Source organism: Ruditapes philippinarum, unplaced genomic scaffold (genome assembly GCF_026571515.1).
Source record: "Ruditapes philippinarum isolate M1 unplaced genomic scaffold, ASM2657151v2 ctg996_1_1_1_1, whole genome shotgun sequence".
In the NCBI taxonomy this organism is placed as follows: Eukaryota; Metazoa; Mollusca; class Bivalvia; order Venerida; family Veneridae; genus Ruditapes; species Ruditapes philippinarum.
This window is the reverse complement of record NW_026856085.1, coordinates 261,008-279,395: the sequence shown is the minus strand read 5'-3', so window position 1 is coordinate 279,395 and position 18,388 is coordinate 261,008. Positions and strand designations below refer to the sequence as shown.

Genomic DNA, 18,388 nt, shown 5'->3' with positions numbered 1-18,388 from the left:
TATCAAAAATATATATGTAATTTATTTAACATTTATTTCACTTACGTTGTCAATGTAATTAAACAGCATATTGTTTATAAGACATAAAAATGTTTACTTTGTTAAATTATTTATTGTTTTATATAAAATATGTACATAACAATAACAGTCATTCTATAAATTCAATTTTACATTGGGTATAACAACCAAACAGGAAAATTTAGTTACGAAAAAATACTACATACTGCATAATTTTGAAGGTAAAACAAAAAATTTTTAAAAAATGTATATACATAAAGCGACGTATGAAGTAATTGTTTTGATTTGAAACGTTTAAGAGTTCGAGATATTCTCCTGTATATTTTTGTCAAACATCGATTTTCGATAAATTTCCTCCGCTTTTATCTAGTGAATATACGTCACACTTTATGTTTTATGATGATAAAATATATGATCGTAAAAACAGTTTTAATTTGGCTTTAATTCTCTTCATTTTGGAATCAGCTTGTAAAGCGGGGAGAAGTTACAGATTTCAAATAATAAAATATCATTTTTCTGCTAATTTATTTCATAAATTTCCTCGTTATGTGTGAAATGGGAAATAGAGTAGAGGAGAGAAAGTTGCTTTATGTTACATCCTCTAGAATTATAACTGACATGTCGGGACGGTTATCAGCCGTGATAAGCTGAAAATATTACGCAAAACTAATAAATTCTTGACACGAAAAATTGATGGCCAAATAATGGCAGGAGATAATGAGAGTGTTTCTACATCACTAAGTCTATCTATCATCAACCTGACGTAAAGAAAACAAAATGTATAATTGGTAGATAATATATCAAGTTATCTTGCCCACAGCTCAACATTTTGCGGCTACACGTGGTTATCTCCTTGTGCCACAAGTTAGTGTCATCTTCATGTACAGTTTAATAATCTGTTCATGTAACTTATTTATTTTTTTTCCTCTCTTTTTGTCATTTTTCATTTCTTTATCAGTTTAATGATTATTAAAAAAAACTGGAAAAATGGCAGTCAAATAGAAGAACTACTTAAAAAAAAACTACACATTTCGTCTTCTCTCCGGCTTTTTTTTCTCCCATATTTATTTCATAATATTTATTCATTTTTTTTCTTCTATAAAATAAATTAGAAATTATATTTAAATATATCAACTTCTTGAACATTCATTTAAAAGTGAGATAACACATTCAGCATGTAATGTAATGATATAAAGCTCCACTCCCATCCGCACATTAACATTATGGAATGGGACATCGCCTCAAGAACTGCATTTTTCGAATGTACCAAAGTCTTATATCTCAACTAAACATCTGCTTCCGAAGTAAACTCTCATAAATTAAAACCAAAGATCGAGTATTAACAAAATATATTTCGAAACAGTTTATCGATAATAAATCACATAATGTTTCTTGTTATCGTAAATAAGTTAGTACAGAAATTATCCTTAGCATGCTGAATATCAACATTGAAATAATTGAGAACAACAGAGTTGCTAACACATCAGCTGTATAATGTGCATTAGGGCAAGGATAATGGCCGTCTGAGGACGGGAAAGTATTTAATCACTTATCGTGATTCCGTAATTTTGAACATTATAACTCGAAAATGTGCATATAACAGTCAAAAAGTGTTGTTAGAAAAATTCATCACCTGATTAACAGCTTAGACAAAATTTATTACTCCCTAAATAAAAAGCCTCGTTTCCTTTGAAAAAACATAGTAAATTATCGTCGAGTATTTTCTAGGAATGAGTATTACATTCACATTACCTTATTCAAGTGGGACTGATTCACTAAGTTTTATATTAATATATAAATGATTGCATGACATTGTAATTGTTTTGATATTCTCTCATTTTTACGTGTCTATAATCTAATAACTACTGCACCTACTTTTAATCTAAGGATTTTTTTTCTTCTATAGAACGTTCGTATATTACATCATGTTACTTCTGACGTTGTAATGTCTTTTCATGTTTTGTTGTTGTTGTTTTTTTGTTGTTTTTTGTACCGCTGTTTGACTATGATTTTTGTGTGCGTCCTCGCCCAGACATTATTCTATGATCATCGTATTTTAGAGTTGGGCTCGTGATTAAGTGGCAGATAGTATGCATTATTAACGTTATATCATGGGTGGTATTTGAAATTTTTCGTGTTTTAGAGGTGTAAATTGAGGTAACAAATTTCATATTTGCATTTTCCTCGTTATTTATAGTCATTGCTCTTGCTTCAACTCCAGTCTGTCTTTATCTAACACATCAGATTGAAAATTAACATATCTAAACCGGGATGTACTTTACATGTAATTAAAATAAAAATATAATTACAAATATCATTAATAAATTAAATTAAGCTTATAACGTAGAAAGAGAACGGAGACCGTTGCAGAAAGAATCGTTGCAAAATATATATTTAATTATTACTTTATACCTCCACTTTAAAAATTAGGTCTCCAGTTTAAAGGCCGCTCAACACGACCAGTATGCTTTTCTTACTATTAAATAAACTGTTTACTTATCATATATATTAAATATATTATATAACAGAAGTGTCATCTTTCCGTTATTTACATGATTATATCAAAACAAATACACGCCAGTCTTTTTGACACCATCTTAACAGAATCCCTCTACTACACATACACCATGTCATTACAGCTGGGAAAGTCTTAGCCCCTGGCACGTGTTACTGCAGTTAAGGGCTGATAAAATTTACACGTTGTATTTATTTTTTAAGCAAATATTTATTTACTACGAACAATGAAATTGTGTCTTACTATATTATGATAATATCGCCGCTAGATCTAGTTTAGTTCGTCTCTTGATAATTAGGACCATTAACTACAATTGGTTCAATTGAAGCAACTTGATACTGTATTTAGATTAATTGGAGGCCGGATCAAATTCCGTGCTTTTAATTTGATACGAGGAACTGGAATAAATTACATTACTTTAAACTGAGATATTTGCTTACAGGTAAAATATTACTTACTCTTTCTTTAAGATTTTTTTTTCTGTATATTAATTTTTTAACAATATTAAGTTTTCCAATATCCTTTCTTTTATGAAAATTGATTTTTTTACATTTCTACATATTTCTCCTTATTCTTAAAATAATGAATCAACGGAAAGAATATTTCCCTTTCAAATTAAATGAAAAAGCGCATAAAATAATGGCTTTATCACAATAATACAACATACTGGTTTCTTAATCTATCAACTTCTTCTTCTTCTTCTTCTTCTTCTTATTATTATTATTATTATTATTATTATAATTCTGATATATTTTTCATACACATCTTTTTCACCATAGATTAATATACATTATTTATGTTTTTAAAGCATAATAAAATAATTATATTTTAAATTAATATATTTTTTAGTCTTTAATAATCATAAATTAATATTTTTTGTATTTTTTATGAGATGAATAAGTGAATGTATACTATTCATAATTCACTTGAATAAGCAATGTGTATTTTTTAATAATGTTAAAACCTGATTTGAAATCATTGTGAATGGTTAACTGGTAATGCTCATTTTTATAGTTCAACCATTTTGTTCTATTCATTTTTTTCTTAGGAAGTATATAGTAAAAAGTCAGTCAATCTAGTTAAAAATATTTGATAACTAGTAATTTAACTGAAGAATTCGTTAATTATAAGGTTGAAATATCAATTTTCTTTAAATTTAATTGAAATTATGCAGCAATTTAAATAACAAATTTATTACAATATTATTGCGTCATTTGATAAAATGAATGTTAAATTATATATTAATTTAACTCAACATATTTATTCTGTGACTTCACAGTTCAGGCGGAGGAGATGCGGGTAAGAATATCTCGCGCTCTGGCAGGTGTCAAGTTTGACCCCCCTGTTGCGGCACTCTTGATTAAAGTCCGCATGTGGTCAACATGATTCCGTGTAGCCTCCATGTTTTACTTGGACTACGTGTTAATCTTTCGCCACATTTTTAGCAGGTTTTACAGTTAGTCCCAGTACAATGTCGGGACATACTCGGGTTTAGTGAGAGAAAAGTAAATGATGGACAAATATTTTCTCTGTAAACATGTCACTCGTTTGCACCTTAAATGAACTTCCGCTCTTCGCTCACGTTTATTTACTTTTTGTTCTCGAGCAAAACGAGACTCACATTCTTTTAATTGAACCAGGATGGTGTCAATTAAATCACGAAATGTGTTTAAAATATGTAAAATTTAGTAAACCGAAAAAAATATCTTACTATAATGATTAAATATATGTTATTTTAAAGTATTTCTTTCAAATTATTTGTATTGAAACACTATTAGCTATTCAGTTTATACAAAAATACATCAATTCAGTAGTTTAAGTAATTACTGAATTTAACATTGAATGGAAAAAGGACATAATTTAATCTTTAATTACACACTAACTTAAGAAATGAAACTGATATGCCAGATAGAATTCCTAAAAAAAATCTCCCCGAATAGTGTGAACGTTCTGTTGTCGTTAATTTGTCCATAATCTGTTTACAAAGCATAAATATTTACCTAACATTTCAAGAGACTTTCCGTTGAAACTCTATATCCCTTCCGTTTTCAGAAATTAAACAAATCGTCTGTTTGTGAAGCCAATTAACTAACACCGCGAATAAATCTAGTATTAATACATAAACATGTTTGAGGACTGCGTTTTTCAGTAACTTACAATATTTACATTGGAATATTAGCTTAATATTTATATAGCTAAAGTCTCCGCAGATCGTGTTTTTGTATACTGTTGAACAGACGTTCAAACAAGTACTTCAACTTTATAAAACCTTTCTTTTAATGTCACATCACGATCCGCCGCATGGTCATTGTAAATAAGGAGACTTGTCAATCCGTATTTCTAGCTTTTGTTTGCTATAATTAGATCAGATTTGTAGTACATTATTGTTGGATTCAATTCAGATTTTCAAATGAATACCAGCGATTTTATGGGTCCTTTGCAGTACATTTTGTTAAAGTTTGCACTGCTTTAAAGTCTAATAAAAACGCAGGCAAGGTTAATTTTATACACAGTTGCCTTTTTGTGTTTGGTTTCAAGTCAAAATATTAAAATCAGTCTGATGTTTTGTAATAGGATACGTGCTTTCGTTCTAATCGATAGCTCTCTGACTCCGCCTCTCCCTAGATCAGGTTTCTGTGATTGACATAGTTGCTATGGTGACTAATTTCTTTGGCGCTGAATGAATAACGATAATAGCATGAGGTCGTTGGAATCAACCAATGAATGAGGTGTAATCAGTCATTTACAAGATAATACTTTGGTAGGAACAAAATACAGGATATTCAGTTCATACGTTTATACAACCTAACAGTATTGTGTTACTTTATTTACAGTGCATTTCCGACCGGGAAACGGGCCAACTTTGGGACCGTTTGGAGATATACCGCCGATGTTACATGAACAACCTACGCCGACGACCGTCGGGAGTCCGAACCCGGCGATGTTGCCATCGTTTGGATTCACACAGGAACAGGTAGCGTGCGTGTGTGAGGTGTTACAGCAAGGTGGAAATATTGACAGACTAGCACGGTTCTTGTGGTCACTTCCGGCTTGTGAACATTTACATAAAAACGAAAGTGTGTTGAAAGCAAAAGCAGTTGTTGCGTTTCATCGCGGAAACTTTAAGGAATTGTATAAAATTTTGGAAAGTAATAATTTTTCACCACATAGCCACCCGAAATTGCAAGCGTTGTGGCTTAAAGCTCACTATATTGAAGCGGAAAAGTTGCGAGGTCGACCACTCGGGGCTGTCGGCAAGTACCGTGTCCGACGAAAGTTTCCTTTACCACGAACAATTTGGGATGGAGAAGAAACAAGTTATTGTTTTAAAGAAAAATCAAGGACTGTCTTACGTGAGTGGTATGCACATAACCCCTATCCTTCTCCTAGAGAGAAACGGGAGTTATCTGAAGGCACCGGACTAACGACGACGCAAGTTAGCAATTGGTTTAAAAACCGACGACAAAGAGATCGAGCTGCGGAAGCAAAAGACAGGTGGGTTGATCTCTGGTTCCATAGAATATAAACAAATATTTACGTCCGCCATCTTGGTTCTATATACATGTTGCACGTTAGGATTTCTTCGCGGATTTATTCAACTTTAATTTAATTTAGTAACAATCGATGGCAAAATAAAATTTAAATTCAAGGAAATTGAAGGATTTCTGGGTAATTGAGATCTTATAGCTTTACCCACATCTGATAATACCTCTTTTCTTACAAAGTTATAAACACATTCTTTAGGTGCGTTTCGAGGTCATGTATTTTTGGAAATAAAGCGCGCGTGGCACCCGTAGATGATTCAAGTCTTTTGTACTGATTTCTTTTCAAAATATCAAATGTTTAAACTATTTTGCAACAACCTTTTGTCGGAACTGAAATGACATTTTCGACTAATGTAAACTTGAATAACCTTTAGCCAAGTATATCTAATTACACGGGTATGTACATGTGAATTATAATAGTTGCACCACATGTGTACTTAGGTAAAACAATACAAGATGGCCGCCATATGTTTACAAGATAGAATAACACAACACTACATTCAGATTTGGCGCTTGTTCCAAAATACAAAAACGAAGATTATTTAATTTGAACGTTAAAAACTTTGTCAACTTTAATTATGATTCTAAAAATAAATAATAATAAAATCAACGTTTAATGATAAGGTATTGCAGTTAATAGTTAATAATAATTACATGTATATTGTTATTTATTTTAATTGAATTTTATTAGTTGTCAATTGATATTATTACAAGTTATGAAGGGTAGATCTACCATGTTGAAATTGATGTTAAACAATATTTCATATTGCACATTACCTACCCCATTTTTCTGAAACATTATTTATATATTTTTATAAAGCTAATTAGGTTATTATTACATTAGATTAAAAGAATTTATTCTAAATTTATTTTAACAAAACATGTATAAGGATAACAAATTATGATGTACATTTATATAAAAAATATAACATTAAAAATAAAAAAATATTGACTAAAAATGAGTTTGTATAAAATTGAACACTTAATATTTGAATTTAACTTTAATTAATTTAGTGGATTAATGTTGAATTTAATTTTAATTAATTTAGTGGATTAATGTTGAATTTAATTTTAATTAATTAAGTGGATTAATGTTCTCAGGTTAAACAGTAATATTGATTTGAGAATGTATTTATATACTTGCATGTCAGATTATTGTGTAGTAACATCATACTCAGACAACATAATTAACGTGATGATGATGAATATATGAGATAATGTGATGATAAATAATTGAAATATATGAGATAATATGATCTTTTGTTATGATTTGACATTAATGATAATGAATAACTTCCATTATAGTGTACATATATTTACATACATACATCTATTTGCATTAACGTATACATTTGATGCTGAAAGTCATAATTGTAAAAAAATGCAGTGTGACATTTTAATGACTACTTCTTACTTATGAGAAAATACATAAAGTGTTAATTAAAAAAATATTGTAATTTTAGTTGAAGGAAGTTTGAATTTAGCTTGAAAACAAAATATACACCCTATGTATTATATCAGGTATCAGCTGTGTTGCAAATTTAAAAGAAACAAACAAAAACAAAAAACTTATGTAATTGAGTATAGGAACAAAACAGAACAGAACGGATTATAGGACATGTATATATAAAAGATACTTGAAACATCATCCATACATATTGAAGCAGCAAAAAATAATTATGATTTTACAAAAAAGTGAAGATTATAAATAAGAATGAAATTTAAAGAAAAGATACATGTGATTCGTTATCAAAATATTGATAAAATAATAACAAACTTTCAATTAAGAGTTCGGTTTAAAAAAAACAACAACAACAACATGTAACATAATTATAGTTTGTTCAAGTAACTGGCACGACCCTCATGACTCCATATACTGACTCCTGAATCAGAAAGCATGAGAGAAAAGAAAAGAGATTTTGGGGTAATGCTGGTAGTAGTGGAATTATAATAAAGTACGGCAGGGACTATGCTGAAGGGCTAATATTTCACCAAGTTCACTAATAACCACCTATCCCGGCAAATTGATTGGAGACACCCTCATTGATTAGTCTTAATTTACAAATTACACTCTTTCCTCCTATAATGAATATTAAGACAATTTCCGTATTACTTGAATGGACCATCGTTCATATCTCCTTAAGGTCTGAAATTGCCCCTCAGAGACAAAATTTAAATGACAGTAAATCACTCCCAATTCTGAAGCTCTCTGCTAGTATGGGTTTTTGGTCGATTTTTGGTCTCACAGGAACATTTTACAGTTCCTTTATATTTTATTTCTCACACTAAAGGGATTTAAACATGAATAAACTCAAGTTTAGTTGTCATAGTAATATATCCTCTATAGTTATACTGATGTCTAAATGAGCTGATGTATCTAATTGAAATATTGATCATTAAAATTAATTAAATTATTTTATAACGTCCTTAATTTTTGCTTCTAATTTAAAGCAAAGAGCTTGTTTTATAAGAAGAGACTGTGTATTGAATAATCTCATACTTTTTTGCCATAAAAGATAACAACCAAGATTCAGTCCGAGTAAAGTAATCCTGTAAGTCTAGTATAAAGTTGTATGAATTCAAGAAAAAGTAGCCTTCACATATTACGATTTACTTGTACATCTTAGTTTTATTTTGTGTTGTACTGCAAAATCCTACCGTCTGTTGAGGTCTTAACTTTATCATTTTTTATCAGTCTGCACGCAACGCAGCCGCACCAATATACATGTAAGGTTCACAAATAATTAATGCCTGGACATGTTAAGTCCTCAGATATATATATATATATATTGTCCACATACAGACAGAAAGACAGACATAAAACACGCACACACACACACACACACACACGCACGCACGCACGCACGCACGCACATTGTATACAATTACTTCATATTGCGGTATTCACGTCAGCATTAGTGGTTTGAGTATCAAATTTGGGACCAGCAAGGAGCGTGTAATCGTGCACAATAAGATCGCTATTCAGTCAAGACGGCCTCAAGTATCTCACTTCAAGTTCACAAATCTTTACAAAGTGCCCCAAATCTAGTTTCTATTGCTTTCAGTAAATTTCACGATCATTTTAGCTGGCGACTGATTGTTAAATTGTCATTAAAGTAAACGTGTTATTTCAATATTTGAAAAAGAATGTCCGGATGAAATAAATGAACAAACAGCGACCATACGTGATACGCTATTGTAATATAGTTCGTTCAGCAATAAAATAGGTTAGGAAAATTAGATTTCAACAAACCTTAAAATAGGATGTATTATCATGTTTTGTGTTTAATATTTTTGAACATGTACAATAAACCAGCGGTCTTTGTTGCTGTTTTTTTATTTGGTCTTTTTTTCTGAAAACGTATAATGAAATACATTATATATGTTATTAATAATAGAATAATTCTAAATGCTTAGTCCATTTTAATTCTTGAAATATTACAGTTTTCTTTGTTTATGAAGCTAAGGCAATTAGACGCATATAATTCATCATTAAACCATTCTATTTTAAATTATTCCCATGTATTTTGTCACGTTTTCTCTAACAACTTTAGTTTGTTTGATACCAACGTTTCTTCATTCACACTAACCACGCTGAATATCTTAAATGGACTGGCCCACCTTTCAATATGGACAAAACCATTCATCATTTTCAGGGGTATTTTGTACAAGCCCGAAAATAAAGTTTCTGTTCTCTAAAACAATTACTGACTGATAAGCGACCAGTGCAGACCATAATTAGGCGACAGAATTGTGACGAGGTGACAGAATTGTGACGAGGTGACAGAATTGTGACGGCTAACATTGGTCTGCACTGGTCGCATGGGTAGATTTTGTTGTCACCAGCAGCAGACTATAAATGAGCCGCGCCATGACAATACCAACATAATGGGTTTGCGACCAGCATGGATCCAGACCAGCCTGCGCATCCGCGCAGTCTGATCAGGATCCATGCTGTTCGCTTACTGATAGCGAACAGCATGGATCCTGATCAAACTGCGCGGATGCGCAGGCTGGTCTGGATCCATGCTGGTCGCAATCCCAATATGTTGGTTTTGTCATGACACGGCTCAAATCGTATAATCACAGTGGAGACTGTCAATTATCAATGTTCGATTTAATTGATCAAGAGACCCAAAAAAATCAGTCACTAGGTCTACAGGCTCATTAGACTTTTACAATAGCACTTATTTATTTTTTTCATCTAGTATGCAAATTAAGGTTGGCATTGGCCTGTCGAACAGCAATATAGTAAACATAACAAAATCCACTTATGTATATATTTAGTATCATTCAGTGAAGTACTGAATTAGAAATAAATGGGTCACTTTTTGGCAAATAATAACCTTTAAGGACATGAATGGTGAAATATCCTGGATTCGTACTCTCAGTACCTGAAAGGGTGAGCTGGAACCCCATTAAGACTACAATACATACAAACCGTCGGGCTTTATACAATTGGCTACTTGCCGTTTTATAATCAATCCTTGGGTAATAGCTTTAGCCTTTAAATTATATGAAAACTAATCTCTACAATACATAAGAAATGCATTTCAATACTGCATTACCCTATTTGTATATTTATTTTATAACAAAAACTAAGACACAAAAAATTTGATTTTGTGACCTAGATTTCCTTTGTCTGGCCACCCTTTTAACATAAATCTTTATTTTACTTTGACATTTAAGAAAACTTGTCAACACTTCATGTACAACATTATGAATGTGAAATATTTATGAACTTACTGATTCTTTTAATATATACATGGCATTGTTTTGTTCAATCACAATAACTCAGTGATTATAACTTTCTTAAGATGGGAACGGTCGTGTAGGAAAACTTGACAAATACAATATTCTTTTAATATAATTGTTTTGATATACACGTTTTGTATATTTTTAAACTTTTGATAATCAGCCATGCTATTTTTACAACGTCAAGACTATACTTGTAAAAAATCGATTGATAAACTTACATACGTTGATCCGTCTTATAATTGCTCATAGAATATACATTATATACATTGTAAACTCGATCTAGTTAGAAAACCTAATCTACATTTGTTTGTAACTCAGTTTAAGTGAATTCACCTTTGCATTACTTTGTCAATTTGACCAGATTATGCTATCTTCATGTCTGGAAGTCGTTCAAAAACTTGAAAATTTTGGAAAATAAGATATCTATTGTAAAAAAATATTTTTGCAGGTGCATTATATGCGTAATTATCAAAATATTTGGCTTTGTTTAGGAGCAGACATTGATTGTTGTGTATAAGGGTTAACCCGAGTGAATCATCGCTCCGGTCGTGACCATACATCTATAACTGTAATCATTTAGTTACAACACGGGTGTGTTCACCTAGTTGAACGTTGTCCCCACTCATTTTATTATAATATAAGTGACGAAATGTTTGATGTCCGAAAAGGACTTCAAAACGTTCAACTGATCTTGTCTGTATACAAGATTTTTTAAAACAAATATTTATGGCCCATTAACAATGACCCCTTATGTACATGTCTTTACTATAATAATAAGAGCGTTTAATTATTAGTTTTCTCATTATACATAAAAAAGCGCTAAATACCAAACCTTATTTAAAAAAAGTCTATCATCAGATGTACTCGTTGTGCATCAATATTGCAGCATTATGAAAGTGATTATCACAAAAATGGGCGGACTGTAACACAAAAATCTCAAAAGGATTGTGAAAATTCATTACAATGCACAATAGTGTTAGATTTCCTCGTCTTGTCTGCTTTAAATAAATCATAAAATCTCCCAAAATAGAGAGCAAACATAGGATGTGTTCAGTATACAGTTTACATTTGAACGTCTTATTATATGTAGATTTACGTGCAGCGGTTTAACCTGGCGTTATATGCCTCATATATTTTAGTACAGCAAATAAAACAGCATATTTAAGATTACCGCGAGATAATCTTTCAATAAACTCAATAATTTACAATGAAATAATATATATTCAGACAGCTCGTCTTGCTCGAAAGGATTGTTAAAAACCTTATAAATATTTAAACCTCATCAATATATGATGTACCACCATCAAACAATATTTGATGTCACTCATTTGGACTCATCAATTACAAAACAGTATCCGACTAAACGTTTGATCTGATGAATTTCTTAAATGGACTTCTCCAGCGTCCATTTTTGGAACTGCCCAATAACTCTTTTCAGATGAAAAATTAAACAGTAAAGACGTTGCCCTGACAGTTTATTAGTGACAAAGCCTCTAGCAGTCTAAGGCTTTCAATGATGTATAAAGGAACTTTTCTCTTTGACCGTATTGCTTTAATGAAACATATTTTATGAATTTAATTGCTGTATATTGATAATAGTCATACATTAAAATGTTTCAGTGCATCAAATGAGCAGCTTGTTTATTTATCTGTAACTTTATTCTAATACTACATATAAAACTCTATCAATTGCACAGTTAACTCTCAGTGAGATATAAAATAAATGTATAATATGATTGGCGTCCGCGCCGAAGCGCGGCGCTCTTATGGAATGAGATCAGATTTTGTGAAAGGGCGACAGCAACTTCTCGAGCCTTTTAGTCGGTCATAATAAAAGCCGAAAATTCCGATCGGTATGAGGGTGCTTGATTATTAAATAAGAATGAAATGTCGCGATATGTTACAATGAATTTTCGCAATGCAAACATTTACAAATGAAATAACCTTTTCCGTCAATAAATCGCGCTCTTCGGGGTTTTTTATTTATCATTTTGTAGTACACAGTCGGTTATCATGTCATGGTATGTTATTGTTGTACATGTATCCTAGAATGATCAGTTGATGACCTAAATATTCCAAAAACCTATTTATAGATATATCTTTTTATCACTCCTATCGGTAAATGCCGGTCTCTCCCGGTCTATTTTGACCAGGATTTACTAGTGACCGGCGAATAGTACCACACGTTTATTGTCCGGTCTCTCCCGATTTTGGAGTAGATGTTTGATATCGTTACAATTGGAAAAAAACAACAATAGCATGTTTCATTTTATCTATATGAGATAAAAACAATAAATATGTACACGGATTTATATGTAATATAAATCCGTGATATGTACAATAATTGAGAAAAAGGTACATTTTTTATGGTATTAAAATGACATTATCAACTTTGAAACATTTTATTTAATTATTCAATTTGTTATCCGTGTTTAGTAAAGATGCCGAGGAATTATTCAAAGTTACAAATTAGATTTTATGAATTATTCAATTGATCGATAATTTAAAAAATGATAAAGAAAAATACAATGTACATGTACATGGTTTAAGAATAAACAATATTATATATTGAAAGATAAACCATAATTTACTGACTTTTTCCAGTTAAGCTTTTACTTATAATCGTCGATCAATATGACAATTGAATTCTTAAAATTTATTTTACAATTTTAATAAAAAAGAGTAGTAAAAACTCAGTATTAAAATAGCACATAAAACACAAAAAAGAATAAAAGAAAACAATATTCATAAAATTTGTATTTTTTTTAAATTAAAATTAATAGATATTACAATTATTGTATAATAAACAATTATGCTCAACATGATCAACATGGTAATATAACCAGTGTCATATTTTTACTTACTTAAAGTGTGAACAGATACCTTAAGGGGGTCTTCGCTAATAGCGACAACATGTACACAATAAGGGACAAATGTGTGGTACGTGTTGATCATGCGTTACACATATGGATTATAAATGATTGCATACATGTATATCCGTTGCTATTAATAACCACGATCATAAAGAAATAACAAGTAATATTCTAATCTCTAGCATGCCAATCAAAGTTCATAATGAACAATGTCTTCCGTCCGCTCATTCATAAGTGGTATACATTTCTGGTAGTTTATAAGAATATCTTGTCATCATATGTGTACTAGTTCATCTTCACTTGCTGCATTTCTTGCTTGGACGCCCTTTGATGCTTTGCATCAATGCTTTTCTTGTATTTTAATGGAATACACCAGAAAAAACATGACAAGAGGCTCCTCTAGAATGAGTATATCGTGTCCTTTAATATAAATTAACTTTATAGTGTTTCTTTGATTCTGTAAACTATCGGATTTTAACAACGTTTCTACAGGAATATTATTATAAAAATGATTTTGATATATTTATAATGGGGTACTTATAAAATCATCTCAACATCTTACAGCATGTTGCAAGTTTATTCCAACCAACATCGTGATATGTTCAAACAGTTTCACTGTTAAGTAAAATTATAATGATAAATAAACAGTAATATACATGTTCTTATATCATGCATGCATTTGTAATTACTTATGGTTTTATGTTTTCAGAGAAGGATTGGACAAAGGTCACCATGGCTTGGGTCTGAACTCACCAATGTCCAGCGAGAAGAGTGGAGATAGTAACGACGGTATGAATGGTGAAATAAAGCAAGAACCGGACCTTCAGTCGCCCCAATCTGTGTATACTGACCTTCAGAAAGCACTTCCGGGTGGTACGATCATGCCGGGCATTGATATGCAAAATAGCAATAATACCCATAATTCCCATGCACAACATCCGGTTGTTTCTATGAACAATGGTTCCTCACATCAGCATCATGGACACGATATGGGGCAAATTTTACAGGAGTACCAGACATTATGAGATTATTAATATATTTACGATGGTGACCGAAAGTTACCGACTATAAATATTGAGAGTTAAACCTCGAGATGAAATAATACCAAAGATTATGATGTGATGAAGAAGGTTTGATTGTACTGAGTGTATGTTTAACTTGGATTCCGTCTCCATGGTTCAGACACTTGACGAGTGCCATATCGTTTATAGACGACGTCATTAGCTTTTAATGACATCAGAGTTTAAGGACAATCAGATTTCGCGCGCTGCCATGACCATATCTATTTATAGAAAGAAACGTTATTGACCTCGTGACGCTAGATTAGTGCTTTCCCCCTGTTACGTCTTTTATGTCCTTATTATTCACATTTGCAAAGAATTCCAGAGATATATCTGTGCCATAACCATTAGACATGACTGTAAAACTCATTATAGAATAAGGGTGTCATGAGAAACAGATTTTTTTCATGAGAAATGTGTCTTGTGGTTACATTTGTACCATCGAATGTAACACTGAAAAAATTAAAAGTAACTCCCTTACAATGTCACTCACGGATTTTACTTGGACAGACGGTAATACACGCCTAACGTAGATAGAATATCCGTGAGATGTTCATTACATTTAAAGATAATTTAATACAATTTCTGCTATTGCTACGTTTCGTTTTAGAAATATGATCTAGAAAAATGAATGGGAGTGTAACTGTGAAATTAGATAAGTATTTCCTTATTCAGCACATGCAGGCTATGGCGAACAATTCTCCCACTCATTATATCTATTTTTGTATTCAAAAATTTTAAATTCAAAACGTAGAATCAGATTATTACATGTAATTTATTAAAATATTAAAAACTTGAATTAAATCAATTACCTAATTAAACTTACACTATAGCATGTATACAGACGTATTGTGAGATTTTACGCATGAAGAGGGCAAAACTAATTCACACTACATCAGTATTGATAATATATTTTGGGTAATTTTGTTGCGTGTTAAAATACATTTATTGGTAAGAATGTTTTCTTTTTCTTCTAGGCTGTGTGATTTTTCTTTTCGGGTTTTACGAGTAGCGAATTCATAGCTTTAATGTCATACACAATAATTTTGTTGTACCAGTTTGCTATTAATTTGTTCTACATTATTAAAAAATCATAATTTCATTGAATTTGCAATGAATTCATTAGAATATGTATACGATGGTTCAAGTTGTTTTAGACAAGTTTATTTATATTAAATTATTTCATTTACACCAGAATTTTACATATATTTGTCATAGTAAATAAAACATTGGCATACATAATCACATTAACAATTATCTTTGTGAGTTAATTAGTAGCAAACCGGATGCAAATGCTTTATATGTAGCGGTCATTTTGAATGACTGTAAAACTTATGTTGCACGATGACCGATTTAGAATGATGAAATAGTTCATGCATAGATTATTCTAAATTATGACATCTTTAAATACGAATAAAATTTGTTATGTTTACAGTTTTCAGATTGTATATTTAGCATCACAGTGTTCCAACAAAACAAACCAACTTTAAAATCATCATCCGAACATTGCCATGTCCGAAATGATGAATCTTGACTTATCACGATGTGCACTTAGGATAAGAAATAACAGTGAATCTTATGGTCATTTAATTAAACAATGCTTTCTATATCAAGTAATGCGAAATAAATTGTAAGATATATTCTAACTAAAATAGCCATGACGTGTTAGAATACAAATGAAATTGTGCGAAAAACCTTTTTAAAATCTTAAAAGAATATTTGTGTACTACTGTGGCCAAGTAATTACATTGAATTGTTTTAGTCAGAGTGTGCCGGGTTCAAATTATTCGACAACGTGCAATGCGTTCCTCCTATACGTCAATCCTGAACTTGATAATGTGTTTTACAACTATTACATTTTGCCATGTCATCTCACTTATGAATAATACCCCTTCTCTTTAAACTTGTGTTGAGCACGTGGGGTAGATGATGTTGGCATTGTTTTTACCACAAGTGATGGATTAACCAGTCCTTTAGTTGGGGAAATTACATTTACATATGGTCAAATTTAATCTTATTACTATTGTATGTTAATGTTATCATCAACTAATACTTAAGCATTGGTCTAATTTTACTTGACGCCGTGACCTTTGTTAGACATACATGTATATCTGCACATTTTCATAAAAAAGCACCGCACATTTTAAATGGTTAGTAGTATAACATTATAAAGGAATGATTCATTGAAATTATTACAGAATTATGGAAACGTTAATTGGGCATACATAATCGATTTGACAGTGTGTTCCATTCATGTTTGATCAAATATCTTTGTATTATATTACCCTATTTCATTGTGCATTTTACTATAATATAACACACTAAATTTGACCCCATCATACTAAGATAAAGGATTCTCTCTCATTTATTGAATGCCTTTTACAACATAACAACAAGAAAATAACGCAGACTGCGAAATTTTAACTCTTTTAATGATAATGATTTCGTAGTATACCATTTTGGCATAGAAGTCAAAAATAGTATAATGAATCAGTTATTTTCAAAAATCTGTCTTCCATATGAAAATCTTCACCTTTCACAACAACCGTTCAAAATCCCGAAGCACTTTTCTTTCTGTGAGCTAAGGAAAAAAAAGTAATATGATGGTAAAAAAACTGCGAACACGTGGTAGATAAACTTTTCCTCATGGAAGCCAGTATGTATAGATGTAAAATGATAAGTAAGGAAGAAATTGGCTGAAGGGTGATGGACTTCAATCATGGCCCAGTTATCTGATAACGAATCGTTCACTTCCAACAGCGCTTGTAAGATGTTTTTGTTTAAACTGATGTGAAACAGATAAATTATTTGAGAAAGAAAAAATGAAAAAAAAAATCGGGATAAAAAAAGTTTTTCATACCGTGTCGCCGTCAATGTGGAAAGAGTTGAGTTTTAGCGTTAAAAAAATCTTTCAAAAAACAAACGACGTGTATAATAAGAATGCAACCAGGTCAGAATATATGGCCTGGTGACAATGACCATTCTATGTCATACTTGCCAGTAATAGGTATCCTACTATGCCTACATTTTAACGTAATTTAGATACAATGTAGATTTTGGACTCTAAAGGATGCACCAGAATCTATTGTTCTCAATTATAATTATGTAATAGTAATTTCAACTATAATTATGTAATAGCAATTTTAATACAATCAAAAGGTAGAGAACTGACTCTACTAAATGCACCATTGGTTGACTATCAGTAAATGTTGCGCTGTATTAAAGATATATTATGCTTATCTTTGGGTTAAATACTTCTATTGAAGAAATTTAGTAAAATCTACGAAACTCTGACTGAATGCGACTATTTTAAATAAAATAATGCACAAACTAAGTTCGGGTACCTGCATTGCCTATTGCTGGTGACGTCAATTTGGTCCTTGAGAAACTAGCTAGGTTTTTTAAATTACATTTTGTATTCATACTGTATAAATTACTAATATGATACTCAGACTATGTTTATATTGTATTTAAAAAGAGATTGTATAACAATAATCAGTACACGTATTTTCAAATATCAAATTTGATCGCATCTTTAATGGCATATTTCAAAAGTCAAAATGTTACAATGATTTGCCTCTGCAGCGTTGGTATTGTGTTTTATATAGCTATGATCAG

General features: G+C 31.1%; 1 protein-coding gene across 5 annotated transcripts in view; it reads left to right on the top strand.

Annotated features, from left to right (window-relative positions):
- The window catches only part of LOC132745354 (homeobox protein six1-like), a 50,961-nt gene extending 34,761 nt beyond the window's left edge, over positions 1-16,200 (top strand). For all 5 annotated transcript variants that reach the window (XM_060734257.1, XM_060734256.1, XM_060734258.1 and 2 more), the window contains exons 2-3: positions 5,368-6,028; positions 14,419-16,200. In XM_060734257.1, coding sequence (XP_060590240.1) covers positions 5,368-6,028; positions 14,419-14,734 — 977 coding nt within the window. In that variant the 3' untranslated portion in view covers positions 14,735-16,200. The remainder of the gene's footprint in view (positions 1-5,367; positions 6,029-14,418) is intronic.
- Positions 16,201-18,388: the final 2,188 nt, after the last annotated feature.